Below are 22,608 nucleotides of genomic sequence, written 5' to 3'. Positions count from 1 at the left end.
AAAAGGCTAACCTCCCCTGTTATTGTAATGGTGAGAGGTTAGCATTTTGGGGTATGATATTTGTGCATCTGTAACTTTCTCACTCATCATTATTCTTGATTCATTCAGGATTATCCGTAATCATGGTAGAATCAACATTAATGTAGAAGTGTTTAGAATCATATAGTATATATATATTCTTATTTTGAATAAAAGTGACTCCAAAATGACACAGTACATTATTTACCAGTCATTTCTATTGGTCACAAAACGATCTGAAACATTCAACAACTTTGTAGAGTCACAAGTTTGATGTAGTGATTGGGTGCTAGGAATATGGGACCAGATACTAAACCTTTGACTACTTGAATACACACACAGTATAAGTACATTTGTCCCAATACTTTTGGTCCTCTAAATGGAGGGGACGATGTACAAAAAGTGCTCTAATCTCTAAACAGTTCACGAGATATGAATAAAAATACCCTCAAATTAAAGCTGTCTGTCACGACTTCGGCCGAAGTCGATGCCTCTCCTTGTTCGGGCGGTGTTCTGCGGTCGACGTCACTAGTCTTCTAGCCGATCCATTTGTCATTTTCCATTTGTTTTGTCTCGTTTCCCACACACCTGGTTTTCATTTCCCAATTACTGGTCATGTACAGTGGGGAGAACAAGTATTTGATACACTGCCGATTTTGCAGGTTTTCCTACTTACAAAGCATGTAGAGGTCTGACATTTTTATCATAGGTACACATCAACTGTGAGAGACGGAATCTAAAACAAAAATCCAGAAAATCACATTGCATGATTTTTAAGTAATTAATTAATAGGCATTTTATTGCATGACATAAGTATTTGATCACCTACCAACCTGTAAGAATTCCGGCTCTCACAGACCTGTTAGTTATTCTTTAAGAAGCCCTCCTGTTCTCCACTCATTACCTGTATTAACTGCACCTGTTTGAACTCGTTACCTGTATAAAAGACACCTGTCCACACACTCAATCAAACAGACTCCAACCTCTCCACAATGGCCAAAACCAGAGAGCTGTGTAAGGACATCAGGGTTAAAATGGTAGACCTGCACAAGGCTGGGATGGGCTACAGGACAATAGGCAAGCAGCTTGGTGAGAAGGCAACAACTGTTGGCGCAATTATTAGAAAATGGAAGAAGTTCAAGTTGACGGGTCAATCACCCTCAGTCTGGGGCTCCATGCAAGATCTCACCTCATGGGACATCAATGATCGTGAGGAAGGTGAGGGATCAGCCCAGAACTACACGGCGGACCTGGTCAATGACCTGAAGAGAGCTGGGACCACAGTCTCAAAGAAAACCATTAATAACACACTACGCCGTCATGGATTAAAATCCTGCAGCGCACGCAAGGTCCCCCTACTCAAACCAGCGCATGTCCAGGCCCGTCTGAAGTGTGCCAATGGCCATCTGGATGATCCAGAGGAGGATGGGAGAAGGTCATGTGGTCTGATGAGACAAAAATAGAGATTTTTGGTCTAAACTCCACTCGCCGTGTTTGGAGGAAGAAGAAGGATATGTACAACCCCAAGAACACCATCCCAACCGTGAAGCATGGAGGTGGAAACATCATTCTTTGGGGATGCTTTTCTGCAAAGGGGACAGGACAACTGCACCGTATTGAGGGGAGGATGGATGGGGCCATGTATCGCGAGATCTTGGCCAGCAACCTCCTTCCCTCAGTAAGAGCATTGGAGATGGGTCGTGGCTGGGTCTTCCAGAATGACAACAACCCGAAACACACAGCCAGGGCAACTAAGGAGTGGCTCTGTAAGAAGCATCTCAAGGTCCTGGAGTGGCCTAGCCAGTTTCCAGACCTGAACCCAATAGAAAATCTTTGGAGGGAGCTGAAGGTCCATATTGCCCAGCAACATCCCCGAAACCTGAAGGATCTGGAGAAGGTCTGTATGTAGGAGTGGGCCAAAATCCCTGCTGCAGTGTGTGCAAACCTGGTGAAGAACTACAGGAAACGTATGATCTCTGTAATTGCAAACAAAGGTTTCTGTACCAAATATTAAGCTCTGCTTTTCTGATGTATCAAATAATTATGTCATGCAATAAAATGCAAATGAATTACTTAAAAATCATACAAAGTGATTTTCTGGATTTTTGTTTTAGATTCCGTCTCTTACAGTTGAAGTGCACCTATGATTTAAAAAATACAGACCTCTACATGCTTTGTAAGTAGGAGAACCTGCAGAATCATCAGTGTAACAAATACTTGTTCTCGCCACTGTATCTAACCCTCTGTTTCCCCCATGTCTTTGTGTGCGATTGTTATTGGTTCAGGTCGGAATGTTCCGGCTGGTTTGTACCGGGTTTATTATATTATTATTATTATTTATTATTATTTATGTTTATCACCCATCATGCTTTGTGGCAACCGTTCTTTTTGCCCTTTGTAAATTGTTTTACTTAGTGCTGTCGAGTAAAGTGCGTTGTTTCACTCATCTCTGCTCTCCCGCGCCTGACTTTAATCACCAGCGACACTGATACTTTAACCACCGAGTCATTGTATAATTTCAAATCCAAAGTGCTGGATGAGCAGAGCCATAGTATTTTAAAAATGTGTCACTGTCCCTTTTGGAGCTCATTGCAAATACAGTCAGAGGCCTAGGTGGGAGCAGCATAGGCAAATCATTTACAAGACAGCCAATATTCTGCTGCTGTCTTTCAATGTCTCCTGACATGCTGGATCAGATACAGAATATAAACAAGAGGCTAGGTGGGTGCTGCAATGCACAGGCCACACCTGGGTTCAAATTATATTTAATATCATTTAAAATACATTAGCTGGGCTTGATTAAGCTTGTCTGTCTGCAAGGGAACCAATAGAATCGTCGTACGACTGAATCCCCTCCCACCTGGCACTCCAGGCAGCCTAAAGCTAACGCTCAAAGTATTTCAAATATTTTGAAATAGTGTCTGAACCCACGTCTGGGACAGGCACAGGGCTGAAGGTATTAATAGCAGCAAGCTAAGCTAACAACAGAGTGGCACACTGACACAAAGACTGCAGCACAGCAACCATCTATTCAAGCCTGTCTGTGTTTCTATATTCGCTGTTTTACTAGTGATCTGTGTCTGTCTATTCTGTTCTGTTTTTCAACCAATGAACCTCTGATCTTGAGATGTGTCTGTAAACGTGTTATAGATTCTTCAACTGATCTTTCCCACCAGAAGTGAGTCAGAGAGGTTTCAGAAAGATTTCCTCTGGCCTTCCCACAGGAGTGAGTCAGAGAGGTTTCAGAAAGATTTCCTCTGGCCTTCCCACAGGAGTGAGTCAGAGTTTCAGAAAGATTTCCTCTGGCCTTTGAGTCAGAGAGGTTTCAGAAAGATTTCCTTTGGCCTTCCCACAGGAGTGAGTCAGAGAGGTTTCAGCAAGATTTCCTCTGGCCTTCCCACAGGAGTGAGTCAGAAAGGTTTCAGAAAGATTTCCTCTGGCCTTCCCACCTGCAGTGAGTCAGAGAGGTTTCAGAAAGATTTCCTCTGGCCTTCCCACAGGAGTGAGTCAGAGAGGTTTCAGAAAGATTTCCTCTGGCCTTCCCACCTGCAGTGAGTCAGAGAGGTTTCAGAAAGATTTCCTCACTGCTCACTGACAACAGTTCCTCCTGAACATTGACTGTTCCTTGATTGGTGTGTAATAACTCAACTATTAAACGGAGTAATCTATCTATTAGCTAGTAGTCCATACTGGAAGCCTTCATAGGAACCTCCGGGGCCTTTTATTCTCACTCTAGTTGTTAAGAGTGTATTTTTCAATGTTATAGTATTATCAATTAGTGTAATTTAGTTCATTGCGTTTCTGGTAATTTGTTTTATGTGGAATAGATTTAACAGTGATAAAAATAATTATGGTAGACATATGTAAATACCCTGATTATGGTAGTTATGTAAATACCTGTTAGGGATAGGGTGCTAAGTGTTAGATATAGGGTGCTAGGTGTTAGAGATAGGGTACGAGATGTTAGATATAGGGTGCTAGGTGTTAAGATGCTAGAGACAGTGTGATAGGTGTTAGAGATAGGGTGTTAGGGATAGGGTACTAGGTGTTAGGGATAGGGTGCTAGATGTTAGAGATAGGGTGCTAGGTGTTAGGGGTAAGGTGCTAGGTGTTAGGGGTAGGGTGCTAGGTGTTAGGGGTAGGTGCTAGGTGTTAGAGATAGGGTGCTAGGTGTTAAGGTGCTAGAGACAGTGTGATAAATGTTAGGGATAGGGTGTTAGGTGTTAGGGATAGGGCGCTAGGTGTTAGGGATAGGGCGCTAGGTGTTAGAGATAGGGTGTTAGGGATAGGGTACTAGGTGTTAGGGGTAGGGTACTAGGTGTTAGGGATAGGGTGCTAGGTGTTAGGGATAGGGTGCTAGGTGTTAGGGATAGGGTGCTAGGTGTTAGGGATAGGGTGCTAGGTGTTAGGGATAGGGTGCTAGGTGTTAGGGATAGGGCGCTAGGTGTTAGGGATAGGGCGCTAGGTGTTAGAGATAGGGTGTTAGGGATAGGGTACTAGGTGTTAGGGGTAGGGTACTAGGTGTTAGGGATAGGGTGCTAGGTGTTAGAGATAGGGTGCTAGGTGTTAGGGTACTAGGTGTTAGAGATAGGGTACTATGTGTTAGAGATAGGGTGCTAGGTGTTAGGGGTAGGGTACTAGGTGTTAGATATAGGGTACTAGGTGTTAGGGGTAGGGTGCTAGGTGTTAGGGGAAGGGTGCTAGGTGTTAGAGCTAGGGTGCTAGATGTTAGGGTGCTAGGTGTTAGGGATGAGGTGCTAGGTGTTAGGGATAGGGTGCTAGGTGTTAGGGATAGGGTGCTAGGTGTTAGGGATAGGGTGCTAGGTGTTAGGGATAGGGTGTTAGGGATAGGGTACTAGGTGTTAATGGTAGGGTGCAAGGTGTTAGAGATAGGGCGCTAGGTGTTAGGGATAGGGCGCTAGGTGTTAGAGATAGGGTGTTAGGGATAGGGTACTAGGTGTTAGGGGTAGGGTACTAGGTGTTAGGGATAGGGTGCTAGGTGTTAGAGATAGGGTGCTAGGTGTTAGGGTACTAGGTGTTAGAGATAGGGTGCTAAGTGTTAGGGGTAGGGTGCTAGGTGTTAGGGGTAGGGTGCTAGGTGTTACATATAGGGTACTAGGTGTTAGAGCTAGGTGCTAGGTGTTTGGGTGCTAGGTGTTAGGGATAGGGTGCTAGGTGTTAGAGATAGGGTGCTAGGTGTTAGGGATAGGGTGCTAGATGTTAGGGGTAGGGTTCTAGGTGTTAGGGGTAGGGTGCTAGGTGTTAGAGATAGGGTGCTAGGTGTTAGGGGTAGGGTGCTAGGTGTTAGAGATAGGGTGCTAGGTGTTAGGGGTAGGGTGCTAGGTGTTAGGAGTAGGGTGCTAAGTGTTAGAGATAGGGTGCTAGGTGTTAGAGATAGGGTGCTAGGTGTTAGGGATAGGGTGCTAGGTGTTAGGGGTAGGGTACTAGGTGTTAGAGATAGGGTGCTACGTGTTAGGGGTAGGGTGCTAAGTGTTAGATATAGGGTACTAGGTGTTAGGGGTAGGGTGCTAGGTGTTAGATATAGGGTACTAGGTGTTAGAGCTAGGGTGCTAGGTGTTCGGGTGCTAGGTGTTAGGGATAGGGTGCTAGGTGTTAGAGATAGGGTGCTAGGTGTTAGGAGTAGGGTGCTAAGTGTTAGATATAGGGTACTAGGTGTTAGGGGTAGGGTGCTAGGTGTTAGATATAGGGTACTAGGTGTTAGAGCTAGGGTGCTAGGTGTTCGGGTGCTAGGTGTTAGGGATAGGTGCTAGGTGTTAGAGATAGGGTGCTAGGTGTTAGGGATAGGGTGCTAGGTGTTAGGGATAGGGTGCTAGGTGTTAGGTGTAGGGTTCTAGGTGTTAGGGGTAGGGTGCTAGGTGTTAGAGATAGGGTGCTAGGTGTTAGGGGTAGGGTGCTAGGTGTTAGAGATAGGGTGCTAGGTGTTAGGGGTAGGGTGCTATGTGTTAGGAGTAGGGTGCTAAGTGTTAGAGATAGGGTGCTAGGTGTTAGGGGTAGGGTGCTACGTGTTAGGGAAAGGGTACTAGGTGTTAGAGATAGGGTGCTAGGTGTTAGATATAGGGTACTAGGTGTTAGGGGTAGGGTACTAGGTGTTAGGGGTAGGGTGCTAGGTGTTAGGGTAATAGGTGTTAGAGATAGGGTACTATGTGTTAGAGGTAGGGTGCTAGGTGTTAGCGGTAGGGTGCTAGGTGTTAGATATAGGGTACTATGTGTTAGGGGTAGAGTGCTAGGTGTTAGGGTACTAGGTGTTAGAGATAGGGTACTATGTGTTAGAGATAGGGTGCTAGGTGTTAGGGGTAGGGTACTAGGTGTTAGATATAGGGTACTAGGTGTTAGGGGTAGGGTGCTAGGTGTTAGGGGAAGCGTGCTAGGTGTTAGAGCTAGGGTGCTAGGTGTTAGGGGTAGGGTGCTAGGTGTTAGGGATAGGGTGCTAGGTGTTAGAGATAGGGTGCTAGGTGTTAGAGACAGGGTGCTAGGTGTTAGGGGTAGGGTACTAGGTGTTAGGGGTAGGGTGCTAGGTGTTAGGGTAATCTCATTCCCAGACACTTCCGCCTAAATGCTCGATGAGTCTGGTAGACCATTAGCCAATACAGAAAGCCGGGAGACGCTCCCAGTGGATAGGCAGTAATTGGCTTAATCTACCAACCAATCATCTCCCACAACACCTTCCCCCTAACCCTCCCCACGCCTCATAGTCGTGTGATTTGCTCAAATTAAATAATGACAAATACTTTGATCAGAAGGTCATTCACATAGAATTCTATGGTCACTCCCACTAAGGCCAACTTTGAATGGATGAAACCCCATGCGTGACTGGGTGATATCCTACTGTGTGCAATAGCCTGGGGACGAGGTTACGGTTAGGTTGAAATGGGAGACAGAAACATCTATCTTAACAAACCAGACCCCCCCCCCCCAAACACACACACACACAATAAGAGATGAATACCTTGAGTCTGTGAGCAGGCTGTGGAGAAATGAGAGAAAGGATTTATGTCTGTTACCAATATGACTTCAGAAACAGGAAAGGATTCATGTCTGTTACCAATATGACTTCAGAAACAGGAAAGGATTCATGTCTGTTACCAATATGACTTCAGAAACAGGAAAGGATTCATGTCTGTTACCAATATGACTTTAGAAACAGGAAAGGATTCATGTCTGTTACCAATATGACTTTAGAAACAGGAAAGGATTCATGTCTGTTACCAATATGACTTTAGAAACAGGAAAGGATTCATGTCTGTTACCAATATGACTTCAGAAACAGGAAAGGATTCATGTCTGTTACCAATATGACTTTAGAAACAGGAAAGGATTCATGTCTGTTACCAATATGACTTCAGAAACAGGAAAGGATTCATGTCTGTTACCAATATGACTTTAGAAACAGGAAAGGATTCATGTCTGTTACCAATATGACTTCAGAAACAGGAAAGGATTCATGTCTGTTACCAATATGACTTTAGAAACAGGAAAGGATTCATGTCTGTTACCAATATGACTTCAGAAACAGGAAAGGATTCATGTCTGTTACCAATATGACTTCAGAAACAGGAAAGAAACAGAAAGGATTCATGTCTGTTACCAATATGACTTTAGAAACAGGAAAGGATTCATGTCTGTTACCAATATGACTTCAGAAACAGGAAAGGATTCATGTCTGTTACCAATATGACTTCAGAAACAGGAAAGGATTCATGTCTGTTACCAATATGACTTTAGAAACAGGAAAGGATTCATGTCTGTTACCAATATGACTTTAGAAACAGGAAAGGATTCATGTCTGTTACCAATATGACTTTAGAAACAGGAAAGGATTCATGTCTGTTACCAATATGACTTCAGAAACAGGGTTTAGTCTGTTGCATTCAGAACCTTTCGGGCACCACCTTGAAAAATAAGAGATGGGGGGCGGACAATACTGAAGTGCCTCAGGGCCAGACCCAGGTTTTCTACATACAGTGGGGCAAAAAAGTATTTAGTCAGCCACCAATTGTGCAAGTTCTCCCACTTAAAAAGATGAGAGAGGCCTGTAATTTTCATCATAGGTACACTTCAACTATGACAGGGTTTGATGAGATGAGAGAGGCCTGTAATTTTCATCATAGGTACACTTCAACTATGACAGACAAAATGAGAAAAAAAAATAAAGAAAATCACTTTGTCAGAAGGTCAAAACATCACTGCTCTAGAGGAGATCTGCATGGAGGAATGGGCCAAAATACCAGCAACAGCCCCAAAACATCACTGCTCTAGAGGAGATCTGCATGGAGGAATGGGCCAAAATACCAGCAACAGCCCCAAAACATCACTGCTCTAGAGGAGATCTGCATGGAGGAATGGGCCAAAATACCAGCAACCGTGTGTGAAAACCTTGTGAAGACTTACAGAAAACGTTTGACCTCTGTCATTGCCAACAAAGGGTATATAACAAAGTATTGAGATAAACTTTTGTTATTGACCAAATACTTATTTTCCACCATAATTTGCAAATACATTCATTAAAAATCCTACAATGTGATTTTCTGGATTTTTCTGTCTGTCATAGTTGACGTGTACCTATGATGAAAATTACAGGTCTCTCTCGTCTTTTTTGCCAGACAGGACTGGCAAAAAGTGCTCTTCACTGACGAGTCGCGGTTTTGTCTCACCAGGGGTGATGGTCTGATTCGCTTTTATCGTCGAAGGAATGAGCGTTACACCGAGGCCTGTACTCTGGAGCGGAATAGATTTGGAGGTGGAGGGTCCGTCATGGTCTGGGGCGGTGTGTCACAGCACCATCGGACTGAGCTTGTTGTCATTGCAGGCAATCTCAACACTGTGCATTACAGTGAAGACATCCTCCTCTTTCATGTGGTACACTTCCTGCAGGCTCATCCTGACATGACCCTCCAGCATGACAATGCCATCAGCCATGCTGCTCGTTCTGTGCATGATTTCCTGCAAGACAGGAATATTAGTGTTGTGCCATGGCCAGTGAAGAGCCCGGATCTCAATCCCATTGAGCACGTCTGGATAGAAAGGTGAGGGCTTGGGTCATTCCCCCCAGAAATGTCGGGGAACTTGCAGGTGCCTTTGTGGAAGAGTGGGGTAATATCTCACGGCAAGAACTGGCAAATCTGGTGCAGTCCATGAGGAGGATATGCACTGCAGTACTTAATGCAGCTGGTGGCCACACCAGATACTGACTGTTATTTTGATTTTGACCCCCCCTTTGTTCAGGGACACATTATTCCATTTGTGTTAGTCACATGTCTGTAGAACTTGTTGAGTCTGTTTCAGTTGTTAAATCTTGTTATGTTCATACAAATATTTACACATGTTAAGTTTGCTGAAAATAAACGCAGTTGACAGTGAGAGGACGTTTTTTTGTTGTTGCTGAGTTTAGTAGTGAATCGGGACATTTGTCCTGTGTTAGGCAGGTTCATTTGATACCAAAACATTACTGTACTGTGTTAGGCAGGTTAATTTGATACCAAAACATTACTAAACTGTGTTAGGCAGGTTCATTTGATACCAAAACATTACTGTACTGTGTTAGGCAGATTCATTTGATACCAAAACATTACTGTACTGTGTTAGAGAATGTAAAGTCCTCATTCTGTATGGGAGAAGAACAATGAAGATTCTCTCTCCCCAACGGCTTTATGGGAAACATATGTTTACATGAAATAGATAATAAACAAAACATTAACGGTAAAACACTACACTCACAAAAGTTCCAAAATAATAAAGACATTTCAAATGTCACGTGTGTGTAAATAGTTAAAGTACAGAAGGGAAAATAAATAAACATAAATATGGGTTGTATTTACATTGGTGTTTGTTCTTCACTGGTTGTCCTTTCCTCGTGGCAACAGGTCACAAATCTTGCTGCTGTGATGGCACACTGTGGAATTTCACCCAGCCTCAAGTCTTCTTGGGTATGACGTTGTAACGTCTTGGCACACCTGTTGGCAAGACTTGGCACACCTGTATTTGGGTTGTTCTTCTCTGCAGATCCTCTCAAGTTCTGTCAGGTTGGTTGGGGAGTGTTGCTGTACAGCTATTTTCAGGTTTCTCCAGAAATGTTAGATAGGGTTCAAGTCCGGGCTCTGGCTGGGCCACTCAAGGACATTCAGAGACTTCTCAGGAAGCCACTCCTGCGCTGTCTTGGCTGTGTACTTAAGGTCGTTGTCCTGTTGGAAGGTGAACCTTTGTCCCAGTCTGAGGTTCTGAGCGCTCTGGAGCAGGTTTTCATCAAGGATCTCTCTGTACTTTGCTCCGTTCATCTTTTCCTTGATCCTGACTAGTCTCCCAGTCCCTGTCGCTGAAAAACATCCTCACAGCACGATGCTGCCACCATGCTCCACCGTAGGGATGGAACCAGGTTTCTTCCAGACGTGACGCTTGGCATTCAGGCCAAAAAGTTCAATCTTGGTTTCATCAGACCAGAGAATCTTGTTTTCATGATCTGAGAGTCTTTAGGTGCCTTTTGGCAAACTCCAAGAGAGCTGTCATGTGCATTTTACTGAGGAGTGGTTTCATCTGGCCACTCTACCATAAAAGGCCTGATTGGTGGAGCGCTGCAGAGATGCTTGTCCTTCTGGAAGGTTCTCCCATCTCCACAGAGGAACTCTGGAGTTCTGTCAGAGTGACCATCAGGTTCTTGGTCACCTACCTGACCAAAGCCCTTCTCCCCGGATTTCTCAGTTTGGCCGGGCGACCAGCTCTAGGAAGAGTCTTGGTGGTTCCAAACTTCTTCCATTTAATAATAATGGAGGCCACTGTGTTCTTGGGGACCTCTAATGCTGCAGAATGTTTTGGTACCCTTCCCCAGATCTGTGCCTCGACACAATCCTGTCTCAGAGCTCTAGAGACAATCCCTTCGACCTCATGGCTTGGTTTTTGCTCTGACTGTGGGACCTTATATAGACAGCTGTGTGCCTTTTCAAATCATGTCTAATCAATTAAATGTACCAAAGGTTGGACTCCAATCAAGTTGTAGAAACATCTCAAGGATGATTGATGGAAACAGGATGCACCTGAACTCAATTTGAAGTCTCATAGTAAAGGGTCTGAATATTTATGTAAATAAGGTATTTCTGTTTTTATTTAATTATTTCTAAAAACCTGTTTTCATTTTGTTATTATAGGGTAGCGTGTGTAGATTAATTAGGTAAAAATTGGAATTTACTCAATTTTATAATAAGGCTGTAATGTAACAAAATGTGGAAAAAGTTAAGGGGTCTGAATACTTTCTGAACTCTGTCTCTCATTCCCCTTAATGGAAAATCTAATATAAACATTAACCAATATGGCAACCCAGTAGTGTTTAGTATGCCAAAACAGTTCTCAAACACTTGACTGGCATTCTAATGAGAGAGAGAGAGAGAGAGAGAGAGAGAGAGAGAGAGAGAGAGAGAGAGAGAGAGAGAGAGAGAGAGAGAGAGAGAGAGAGAGAGAGAGAGAGAGAGAGAGAGAGAGAGAGAGAGAGAGAGAGAGAGAGAGAGAACAGAGTGAGGACAGAGAGAGAGAGAGAGAGAGAGAGAGAGAGAGAGAGAGAGAGAGAGAGAGAGAGAGAGAGAGAGAGAGAGAGAGAGAGAGAGAGACAGACAGACAGACAGACAGACAGACAGACAGACAGACAGACAGACAGACAGACAGACAGACAGACAGACAGACAGACAGACAGACAGACAGACAGACAGACAGACAGACCTAGAGAGAGAGACACACACAGAGAAACAGAGAGCGAGAGAGATAGAGACAGACAAAGAGAGAGTGAGAGAGAGAGAGAGGCTCGCCTGGGAAGCAGCAGGTCATCGGAGTGAATAGACTGAATGCCATAAATCCATGAAGGTGGGGAGGTAATCTGAAAGTGTGCCTCGGAAATGGCACCCTATTCCCTATGGGCCCTGGTCTAAAGTAGTGCACTGTAAAGTGAATGGGGTGGCATTTGGGAGTCACATAGAGAGTACTCTGTTCAGTTCTGGAGGGAGGAATCCAACTTATCTACACGACAGCATCATTAAATCACTTGTTATACACAGTTACAAGCTGAATCAATGTTGTGTTAGTGCTTGACTTGGGCTGTAGCTCACTAGAACGGAGTACTGCCCCCTCAAATGTTATACTGCATCTCTTCTAGAATATTTGCTTAAAAGTGTTCTGGAGTTCCTGCACCTCTTCTAGAATATTAGTTTAAAAGTGTTCTGGAGTTCCTGCACCTCTTCTAGAATATTAGCTTAAAATTGTTTTGGAGTTCCTGCACCTCTTCTAGAATATTAGCTTCAAAGTGTTCTAGAGTTCCTGCACCTCTTCTAGAATATTAGTTTAAAAGTGTTTTGGAGTTCCTGCACCTCTTCTAGAATATTAGCTTAAAAGTGTTTTGGAGTTCCTGCACCTCTTCTAGAATATTAGCTTAAAAGTGTTTTGGAGTTCCTGCACCTCTTCTAGAATATTAGCTTAAAAGTGTTTTGGAGTTCCTGCACCTCTTCTAGAATATTAGCTTAAAAGTGTTCTAGAGTTCCTGCAAATATAAACAGTTACGGCAAACAAAATGTGTACCGGCACCTATTTCAGTCAAAGGCAAAAACTGAAATTGTGTTTGTGTCTGAAAGAAACAAACCACATATCCTTCTCCTCAGGGACATAAGGTCAGACTGTGAGAGTACGACTCAGGCTAGTTTCAGTCACTATGAGCCAAAGTCTCTCCATTCTCAGAGAGCAGCTGATTCATGCAGTCCTGGAGTCAAGTCATGCATAGGACCTTCGTCCTGTTCCCGGACTCAACTTCAACAAACGCTCCAAAACAACTTGAGATGAGCCTGTAATCCAACCAGTGAGCTCCTCGGTTCTGTGGGTGTAACAGGGGGCTCCTCAGTACTGTGGGTGTAACAGGACTCCTCAGTACTGTGGGTGTAACAGGGGGCTCCTCAGTACTGTGGGTCTAACAGGACTCAGTACTGTGGGTGTAACAGGACTCCTCAGTACTGTGGGTGTAACAGGACTCCTCAGTACTGTGGGTGTAACAGGACTCCTCAGTGCTGTGGGTGTAACTGGGGGCTCCTCAGTACTGTGGGTCTAACAGGACTCAGTACTGTGGGTGTAACAGGACTCAGTTCTGTGGGTGTAACAGGACTCCTCAGTACTGTGGGTGTAACAGGGGGCTCCTCAGTACTGTGGGTCTAACAGGACTCAGTTCTGTGGGTGTAACAGGACTCCTCAGTACTGTGGGTGTAACAGGACTCCTCAGTACTGTGGGTGTAACAGGACTCCTCAGTGCTGTGGGTGTAACTGGGGGCTCCTCAGTACTGTGGGTGTAACAGGACTCCTCAGTACTGTGGGTGTAACAGGACTCCTCAGTACTGTGGGTGTAACAGGACTCCTCAGTTCTGTGGGTATAACAGGACTCCTCAGTGCTGTGGGTATAACAGGACTCCTCAGTGCTGTGGGTGTAACAGGACTCCTCAGTTCTGTGGGTATAACAGGACTCCTCAGTGCTGTGGGTGTAACAGGGGACTCCTCAGTACTGTGGGTGTAACAGGACTCCTCAGTACTGTGGGTGTAACAGGACTCCTCAGTACTGTGGGTGTAACAGGACTCCTCAGTACTGTGGGTGTAACAGGACTCCTCAGTACTGTGGGTGTAACAGGGGACTCCTCAGTACTGTGGGTGTAACAGGGGACTCCTGTTCTTTTCATGTTAATTAATTCTGTGTTCCCTGTCCAAAATGACCACCCCATAATAGCGGATTATAAATCCATAATAATACACATATTATCACCTAATGTTGTGTTAGATCTTTTTATCAACTTCAGTTCTTGTGAACATTACAAGTTTTTAACTTCTATTTGCTATTTACGGCCTGTGGGCCTCATTGACCTGAGCTCACACAACACATTTTTGAGTAAAAATAAATAATGTATGGATAATTTTGACTATAACAAATACCCAGATGAAACATATTGTGCTGTTTATCACAGACTACTTTGTGTCAAAGCTGAACAAGGACTCTCTCCTCCTTACCAGTGTCATGATCAAAGATATGATCAAGAGCCTCACATACAGTATATCGTTTTGGTCGTTGTGCTGCCACAGAATGAATTGTGAGCAAGGCCTCAAAACAGCTTTATATACCAGAGCTGTGAGAGAAGTTCTATATATTATTGAATCAATGTTGCGATTGTTTCTGAGAATGCCAACAGGTGTGGTTCCCGTGGGGGGAAAGATTCTATTGGGTTAAGGTTCCCATGGGGGAAAGATTCTATTGGGTTAAGGTTCCCGTGGGGGAAAGATTCTATTGGGGAAAGGTTCCCCTGGGGGAAAGATTATATTGGGGAAAGGTTCCCGTGGAGGAAAGATTCTATTGGGTTAAGGTTCCCGTGGGGGAAAGATTCTATTGGGTTAAGGTCCCCATGGGGGTTGCCATGGAAGCCAAGGTCCTTCTGTAGCTCAGTTGGTAGAGCATGGCGCTTGTAACGCCAGGGTAGTGGGTTCGATCCCCGGGACCACCCATACGTAGAATGTATGCACACATGAATGTAAGTCGCTTTGGATAAAAGCGTCTGCTAAATTGCATATATTATTATTATTATTATAAGAAGGGGAGTGAGGTGTGTGTGTGAGTGCTCAAACACACATGCATGTGGGGTCTGGAAGAGGAAGTGTGTCCATCTGATGAATGGGCATGTGGCTGAACTCAATTTTATACACTAATTGTAGTCTCACCCATTAATTTCTAATGACCGGTCAGGAACATCACAGGTGTACAAAAGTTAAATAAAACACCCAAAATGTCATTAAAATCATCTAAATGTATTTTGTGTGTTCAGATGCCCTGTGTGGACAAAGTCATGGAACCTTATGACAATCAGATTAAATTAACTACATTTTTCAGAGAGAAAACTTGTAAATCGGACAAATTCGACCGGAACACAGCAGGTGGGTAGAAGATGGTCCTGTGTAGCTCAGTTGGTAGAGCATGGCGCTTGCAACGCCAGGGTAGTGGGTTCGATCCCCGGGACCACCCATACGTAGAATGTATGCACACATGACTGTAAGTCGCTTTGAATAAAAGCGTCTGCTAAATGGCATATATTATTATTATTAAGATGCATGGGTCGATGACAATAAGTTACTTTGAGGCATTATTTTGTTGCGCAAATGGTTCACTTCTGGGTTATTGCAGAGGCAAAACCTAGTTGACATGGCTGGTTATTTAATACATTCATGATGTAACCTACCGAAAATATTAATATGTTAAAATTATAACAAAATTACAGAACCATTCTTAGAAATGTAGTAAACCTAGAGTACGGCGGCCTTCTGGAAAGAGGAAACCCGAAAATAACACGCACTCTCTCTGAATAGAGATGTCACTTAGAAACTACAACAACATTGAGCACTCACCACTTTGAAGACACCTTCGATGTGTTTTGTAGTTAGGTGACAGACTGCCAGTTCGCTAAACAATCGCATAAATCTCAGTACTGGGTGTTTAACGTAGAAAGTTGCAAGGCGGTTGTGGTGCGGCGACAGGAGCGCAAGTTCCGTACGTTCGGTCAATACCACTGCGCCCGGAAAACCCAACCCCGTCCGTCGGGGGGAGGGGCGCATGGACCGTTACAAAGCTGGCCACATGCGTGGTGCGCTTATAGGACTAAAAACTATAGATACAAGTTCGAAATAAAACAGACACTATAATAATAATGGTGTTTATTAGCTTTGAGACATATAGAAAGGCTTTTCTTTTCAAAACATGACAAAATGAGCGACACAAATCTGCATAAAAAGGATCGGAACTTCGTGATACATTTATCACACAAATATAATCTGTAAGCAACTTTCAATAGGCCTAGACAGCTAGGCTACATCTAATAAAACAAATAAAGATTTAAAACAGGATGTGATGTAATACCGTGTTTTCAAAATAAACGTCTATAAAAAGGCACTTTGGTTGAATGATTTGCAGAGAGCTTTCTTGCGCTCCTGGCTCCAAACATAAAGTTGACAGATTTACAGTCGTCTTTTTATGTCTGCAGTGTTCTAGATCATGGTAAATGACAACCACTGAAAATAGAAAAACAGAATAACAACAATACATTAGAACTGGAAAAACAACAACAACAACAACAACAACAACATAAAAGCTGTCTTTATGAGTTGATTATAAGAGTAAGCTGACGGTTCTCACCTGATGGATGTCCAATTCAATAGAGCCAGTATTAGCCGTGTCAATCTTCATGAAGACCTCTGCAGGGTTGAGAGAGAGAGAGAGAGAGAGAGAGAGAGGTACAGGCATAAGAGAGTCCCAAAACACACACTCTACCCTCTCAGAAGAGAGAAGTCTCCACATGAATCCGACACGGTAAGACAGGAAGAGAACGCTGATGACTTTCAGTTGTCTGGATACGGCTATGAATTAAAATATACATTATGACATATTTACACCCCATAAATCCTATCTGTGGAGAGTCAAACTGTCTGCTTGTAATCCTGAGCTGAAATGAAATAGATAAGAGAAGAAAAGCATACCCCCCCCCCCAAAAAAAAATTAACCCACACATGAAAAAAAAAGTACAATCTGCAATATTTACTGCTGTTACACTCCATGGCCATCTCTCAGCTTTATTGGAAAACAAAGTGCTGCCGTTTGGCTGAAAAACATCAATTCAGGATTGTGGCTTTAAAACAGGACGCCGTTGTACTTACTGAACATCATCTCCAGCCGCATGATGCAGGCGACAAAGTTATCAAAGTCGATGGTCATGTCAGCCTCTCCATACCGAACAACCAGAATCTGGTGGATGGCGTTGTTCAGACTGAAACCTGGTGAGAGATTGAATATTACGGTGGAGTCCCAAATGATTGACAGCCTTGATAAAAGATGAGTAATAATAACTGAATTAAATAAACTATTCAAATACTAAGCTATATTTTATGCTTCAATTTGGGGGGGGGGGGGTTGTTATTTTATACCAATACAATTGCTCAGAGAAAGAGATTTTGTTTAACAAGTAAAGATTGACACCCTTGAAGATTCTTATAAATACAATAGTGAAAAGTTTAATATTTGGTCCAATATTCATATTGTAGCACGCAGTGACTACATCAAGCGTGCGTCTCAATAAACTATTTAATTTGTTTCATTTGCAGGTTGTGTTTCACATTATTTTGTGCTCAATATAAATGAATGGTAAATCATTTCATACCGTCCTGTATATACTGTACATTTGATTCATTTAGCAGAAGCTCTTATCCAGAGCAACTCACAGTAGACTTAGGGAAAGGGGGGATACCTAGTCAGTTGTCCAACTGAATGCATTCAACTAAAATGTCTCTTCCGCATTTAACCCAACCCCTCTGAATCAGAGATGTGCGGGGGGGTATTGGGACGGCAGGTAGCCAAGCGATTAGAGCGTTGGGTCAGTATCTGAAAGGTTGCTCGATCGAATCCCCGAGTTGACAAGGTAAAAATGTGTCGTTCTGCCCCTGAACAAGGAAGTTACACACTGTTCCCCTGAACAAGGAAGTTACACACTGTTCCCCTGAACTAGGAAGTTACACACTGTTCCCCTGGACAAGGCAGTTAACCCACTGTTCCCCTGAACAAGGAAGTTACACACTGTTCCCCTGAACAAGGCAGTTAACCCACTGTTCCCCTGAACAAGGAAGTTACACACTGTTCCCCTGGACAAGGCAGTTAACCCACTGTTCCCCTGAACAAGGAAGTTACACACTGTTCCCCTGAACAAGGAAGTTACACACTGTTCCCCTGAACAAGGAAGTTACACACTGTTCCCCTGAACAAGGAAGTTACACACTGTTCCCCTGAACAAGGAAGTTACACACTGTTCCCCTGAACAAGGAAGTTACACACTGTTCCCCAAGGAAGTGAACAAGGAAGTTACACACTGTTCCCCTGAACAAGGAAGTTACACACTGTTCCCCTGAACAAGGAAGTTACACACTGTTCCCCTGAACAAGGAAGTTACACACTGTTCCCCTGAACAAGGAAGTTACACACTGTTCCCCTGAACAAGGAAGTTACACACTGTTCCCCTGAACAAGGAAGTTACACACTGTTCCCCTGAACAAGGAAGTTACACACTGTTCCCCTGAACAAGGAAGTTACACACTGTTCCCCTGAACAAGGAAGTTACACACTGTTCCCCTGAACAAGGAAGTTACACACTGTTCCCCAAGGAAGTTACACACTGTTCCCTGAACAAGGAAGTTACACACTGTTCCCCTGAACAAGGAAGTTACACACTGTTCCCCTGAACAAGGAAGTTACACACTGTTCCCCTGAACAAGGAAGTTACACACTGTTCCCCTGAACAAGGAAGTTACACACTGTTCCCCTGAACAAGGAAGTTACAAACTGTTCCCCTGGACAAGGAAGTTACACACTGTTCCCCTGAACAAGGAAGTTACACACTGTTCCCCTGGACAAGGCAGTTAACCCACTGTTCCCCTGGACAAGGCAGTTAACCCACTGTTCCCCTGGACAAGGCAGTTAACCCACTGTTCCCCTGGACAAGGCAGTTAACCCACTGTTCCCCTGGACAAGGCAGTTAACCCACTGTTCCCCTGGACAAGGCAGTTAACCCACTGTTCCTCTGGACAAGGCAGTTAACCCACTGTTCCCCTGAGCAAGGCAGTTAACCCACTGATCCCCTGAGCAAGGCAGTTAACCCACTGTTCCCCTGAACAAGGTAGTTAACCCACTGTTCCCCTGAACAAGGCAGTTAACCCACTGTTCCCCTGAACAAGGCAGTTAACCCACTGTTCCCCTGAACAAGGCAAGGCAGTTAACCCACTGTTCCCCTGAACTAGGCAGTTAACCCACTGTTCCCCTGAACAAGGTAGTCAACCCACTGTTCCCCTGAACAAGGCAAGGCAGTTAACCCACTGTTCCCCTGAACAAGGCAGTTAACCCACTGTTCCCCTGAACAAGGCAGTTAACCCACTGTTCCCCTGAACAAGGCAGTTAACCCACTGTTCCGCTGAACAAGGCAGTTAACCCACTGTTCCCCGGTAGGCCGTCATTGTAAATATGAATTTGTTCTTAACTGACCTGCCAAGTTAAACAAAAGTTACATTTGAATTTTTTTTTTTTTTTTTTTTTACATATATATTAATTATTAATATTAATATATATATATATTTAACAAATCATGGTATCCAATTGTTTTAGTAGCTACTATCTTGTCTCATCGCTACAACTCCCGTACGGGCTCGGAAGAGACGAAGGTTGAAAGTCATGCGTCCTCCGATACACAACTCAACCAAGCCGCACTGCTTCTTAACACAGCGCATCCAACCCGGAAGTCAGCCACACCAATGTGTCGGAGGAAACACCATGCACCTGGCAACCTTGGTTAGCGCGCACTGCGCCCGGCCCGCCACGGGAGTCGCTGGTGCGCGATGAGACAAGGACATCCCTACCGACCAAACCCTCCCTAACCCGGACGACACTAGGCCAATTGTGCGTCGCCCCACGAACCTCCCGGTCGCGGCCGGTTACGACAGAGCCCACGTAGCCCACGGACCTCCCGGTCGCGGCCGGTTACGACAGAGCCCACGTAGCCCACGGACCTCCCGGTCGCGGCCGGTTACGACAGAGCCTGGGCGCCAACCCAGAGTCTCTGCTGGCACAAAATGATGCTTATTTTATGTCCACAAACCTGCATCCTTCAAGGCCATCCTCATTTCTGGGGTACTCATGGTGCCAGAGTTATCCATGTCATTCTTCTTATAAATGGACTAGAGGAAGGAAGGGATGGAGAGAGGGATGGATGACGGTATGGAGGGGGAATAAGGAAGGGATGGAGAGAGGGATGGATGACGGTATGGAGGGGGAATAAGGAAGGGATGGAGAGAGGGATGGATGACGGGATAGAGGGGGAATAAGGAAGGGATGGAGAGAGGGATGGATGACGGTATGGAGGGGGAATAAGGAAGGGATGGAGAGAGGGATGGATGACGGGATGGAGAGAGGGATGGATGACGGGATAGAGGGGAAATAAGGAAGGGATCGAGAGAGGGATGGATGACGGGATGGAGAGAGGGATGGATGACGGGATAGAGGGGGAATAAGGAAGGGATCGAGAGAGGGATGGATGACGGGATGGAGGGGGAATAAAGAAGGGATTGAGAGAGGGATGGAGAGAGGGATGGATGATAGGGGGAATAGAGGGATCGGAATGGATGAGAGGGGGAATAAAGGGATGGATGAGATGGGATGGGGATGGATGACGGGATGGAGGGGGAATAAAGAAGGGATGGATGACGGGATGGATGATAAAGGGGATGGAAGGGGGATAAAGAAGGGATGGATGACAGGATGGATGGGGGGAATAAAAGGGATGGATGAGGGATGGATGGGGAATAAAGAAGGATGGAGGGGAATAAAGAAGGGATGGATGACGGGATGGAGGGGGAATAAAGAAGGGATGGATGACAGGATGGAGGGGGAATAAAGAAGGGATGGATGACGGGATGGAGGGGGAATAAAGAAGGGATGGATGACGGGATGGAGTGGGAATATAGAAGGGATGGATGATGGGATGGAGGGGGAATAAAGAAGGGAGATAATCAGATTGCACTCTGTAAAACACACACTACACTGTGAACACTAAAACACACACTACACTGAAACACACACACTACACTATGAACACTAATACACACACTACACTGAAACACACACACTACACTGAAACAAACACACTACACTGTGAACACTAAAACACACACTACACTGTAAAACACACACTACACTGAACACTGTAAAATACACACTACACTAAACACTAAAACACACAATACACTGAACACTAAAACACACACTGTGAACTCTGTAAAACACACTACACTGTAAAACACACTACACTGTAAAACACACACTACACTGTAAACTCTAAAACACACATTACACTGTAAACACACACTACACTGTAAAACACACTACACTGTGAACACTAAAACACACACTACACTGTAAAACACACACTACACTGAACACTGTAAAACATACACTACACTGAACACTGTAAAACACACACTACACTGTAAAACACACACTACACTGTAAAACACACACTACACTGAACACTGTAAAACACACACTACACTGTAAAACACACACTACACTGTAAAACACACTACACTGTAAAACACACACTACACTGTAAAACACACACTACACTGTAAAACACACTACACCGTAAAACACACTACACCGTAAAACACACTACACCGTAAAACACACACTACACTGTAAAACACACACTACACTGTAAAACACACACTACACTGTAAAACACACTACACTGTAAAACACACACTACACCGTAAAACACACACTACACCGTAAAACACACTACACTGTAAAACACACACTACACTGTAAAACACACACTACACTGTAAAACACACTACACTGTAAAACACACACTACACTGTAAAACACACTACACTGTAAAACACACTACACTGTAAAACACACACTACACTGTAAAACACACTACACTGTAAAACACACTACACTGTAAAACACACACTACACTGTAAAACACACTACACTGTAAAACACACTACACTGTAAAACACACACTACACTGTAAAACACACTACACTGTAAAACACACACTACACTGTAAAACACACACTACACTGTAAAACACACTACACTGTAAAACACGCACACTACACTGAACACTGTAAAACACACACTACACTGAACACCGTAAAACACACACTACACTGTAAAACACACACTACACTGTAAAACACACACTACACTGTAAAACACACTACACTGTAAAACACACACACTACACTGAACACCGTAAAACACACACTACACTGTAAAACACACACACTACACTGTAAAACACACACTACACTGTAAAACACACACTACACTGTAAAACACACACTACACCGTAAAACACACACTACACGTAAAACACACACTAGACCGTAAAACACACACTACACCGTAAAACAGACACTACACTGTAAAACACACACTACACTGTAAAACACACACTATACTGTGAACACTCTGTAAAGTAAATACTCGTATATAGGCTGTCCATTCTTACATAACATAAATAATGCTGCTTTAGCTCTGGTCCAAGGGGTTATGTGCAGCTTGCGGACGCTGAAGTTGTACGTAAACGCCATGGACCAGAGCTACCACAGCAGTAACACAAACACTAGAACCTCACCAAGTATCTCTGGATCTTCTTCCACAGTGTCGCAAATTCTCCCAGACCCAGTTGTCCGTTACCGTTGTCCTGTAGGACGGTTAAGGCTCAACAAGTATCCGCACATCAGCAAGCCCTTAGAAACCAGAACATTCCAAACTAAAAACTTTCATTAGTCACGTTGGGCCTGATTTAGTGTTGAGATAAGTGTGCCCAAGTCACTCATTGAGGTCAATGGGAGACTTGTGTCAAGTTATGCACAGTGTGCAGATCTCAAGCTAGAATACCATTCTAGAATACCATTCTAGAATACCATTCTAGATCAAGAATACCATTCTAGATCTAGAATACCATTCTAGAATACCAT

General features: G+C 44.1%; 2 protein-coding genes across 6 annotated transcripts in view; both read right to left on the bottom strand.

Annotated features, from left to right (window-relative positions):
- The window catches only part of LOC124048057 (calpain-1 catalytic subunit-like), a 50,980-nt gene extending 35,392 nt beyond the window's left edge, over window positions 1-15,588 (bottom strand). For 4 of the 5 annotated variants that reach the window (XM_046368441.1, XM_046368443.1, XM_046368445.1 and 1 more), the window contains exons 1-2: window positions 15,433-15,588; window positions 6,986-7,003 (exon numbers count right to left, since the gene is read on the bottom strand). The gene's annotated coding sequence lies outside the window, so the exon portion shown is untranslated. The remainder of the gene's footprint in view (window positions 1-6,985; window positions 7,004-15,432) is intronic. The other variant, XM_046368442.1, reaches the window with a different exon arrangement.
- Window positions 15,589-15,723: 135 nt separating this feature from the next.
- Window positions 15,724-22,608, bottom strand: part of LOC124048056 (calpain-2 catalytic subunit-like) — a 57,664-nt gene continuing 50,779 nt past the window's right edge. The window contains exons 16-20 of the mRNA XM_046368440.1: window positions 22,263-22,331; window positions 19,713-19,791; window positions 16,735-16,851; window positions 16,217-16,275; window positions 15,724-16,092 (exon numbers count right to left, since the gene is read on the bottom strand). Of these exons, the coding sequence (XP_046224396.1) occupies window positions 16,069-16,092; window positions 16,217-16,275; window positions 16,735-16,851; window positions 19,713-19,791; window positions 22,263-22,331 (348 nt within the window). The 3' untranslated portion in view covers window positions 15,724-16,068. The remainder of the gene's footprint in view (window positions 16,093-16,216; window positions 16,276-16,734; window positions 16,852-19,712; window positions 19,792-22,262; window positions 22,332-22,608) is intronic.

This window comes from Oncorhynchus gorbuscha, linkage group LG11, assembly GCF_021184085.1.
Source record: "Oncorhynchus gorbuscha isolate QuinsamMale2020 ecotype Even-year linkage group LG11, OgorEven_v1.0, whole genome shotgun sequence".
Lineage (NCBI taxonomy): Eukaryota > Metazoa > Chordata > Actinopteri > Salmoniformes > Salmonidae > Oncorhynchus > Oncorhynchus gorbuscha.
The sequence above is the reverse complement of the archived record's forward strand: the minus strand, read 5'-3'. Positions and strand labels throughout refer to the sequence as shown.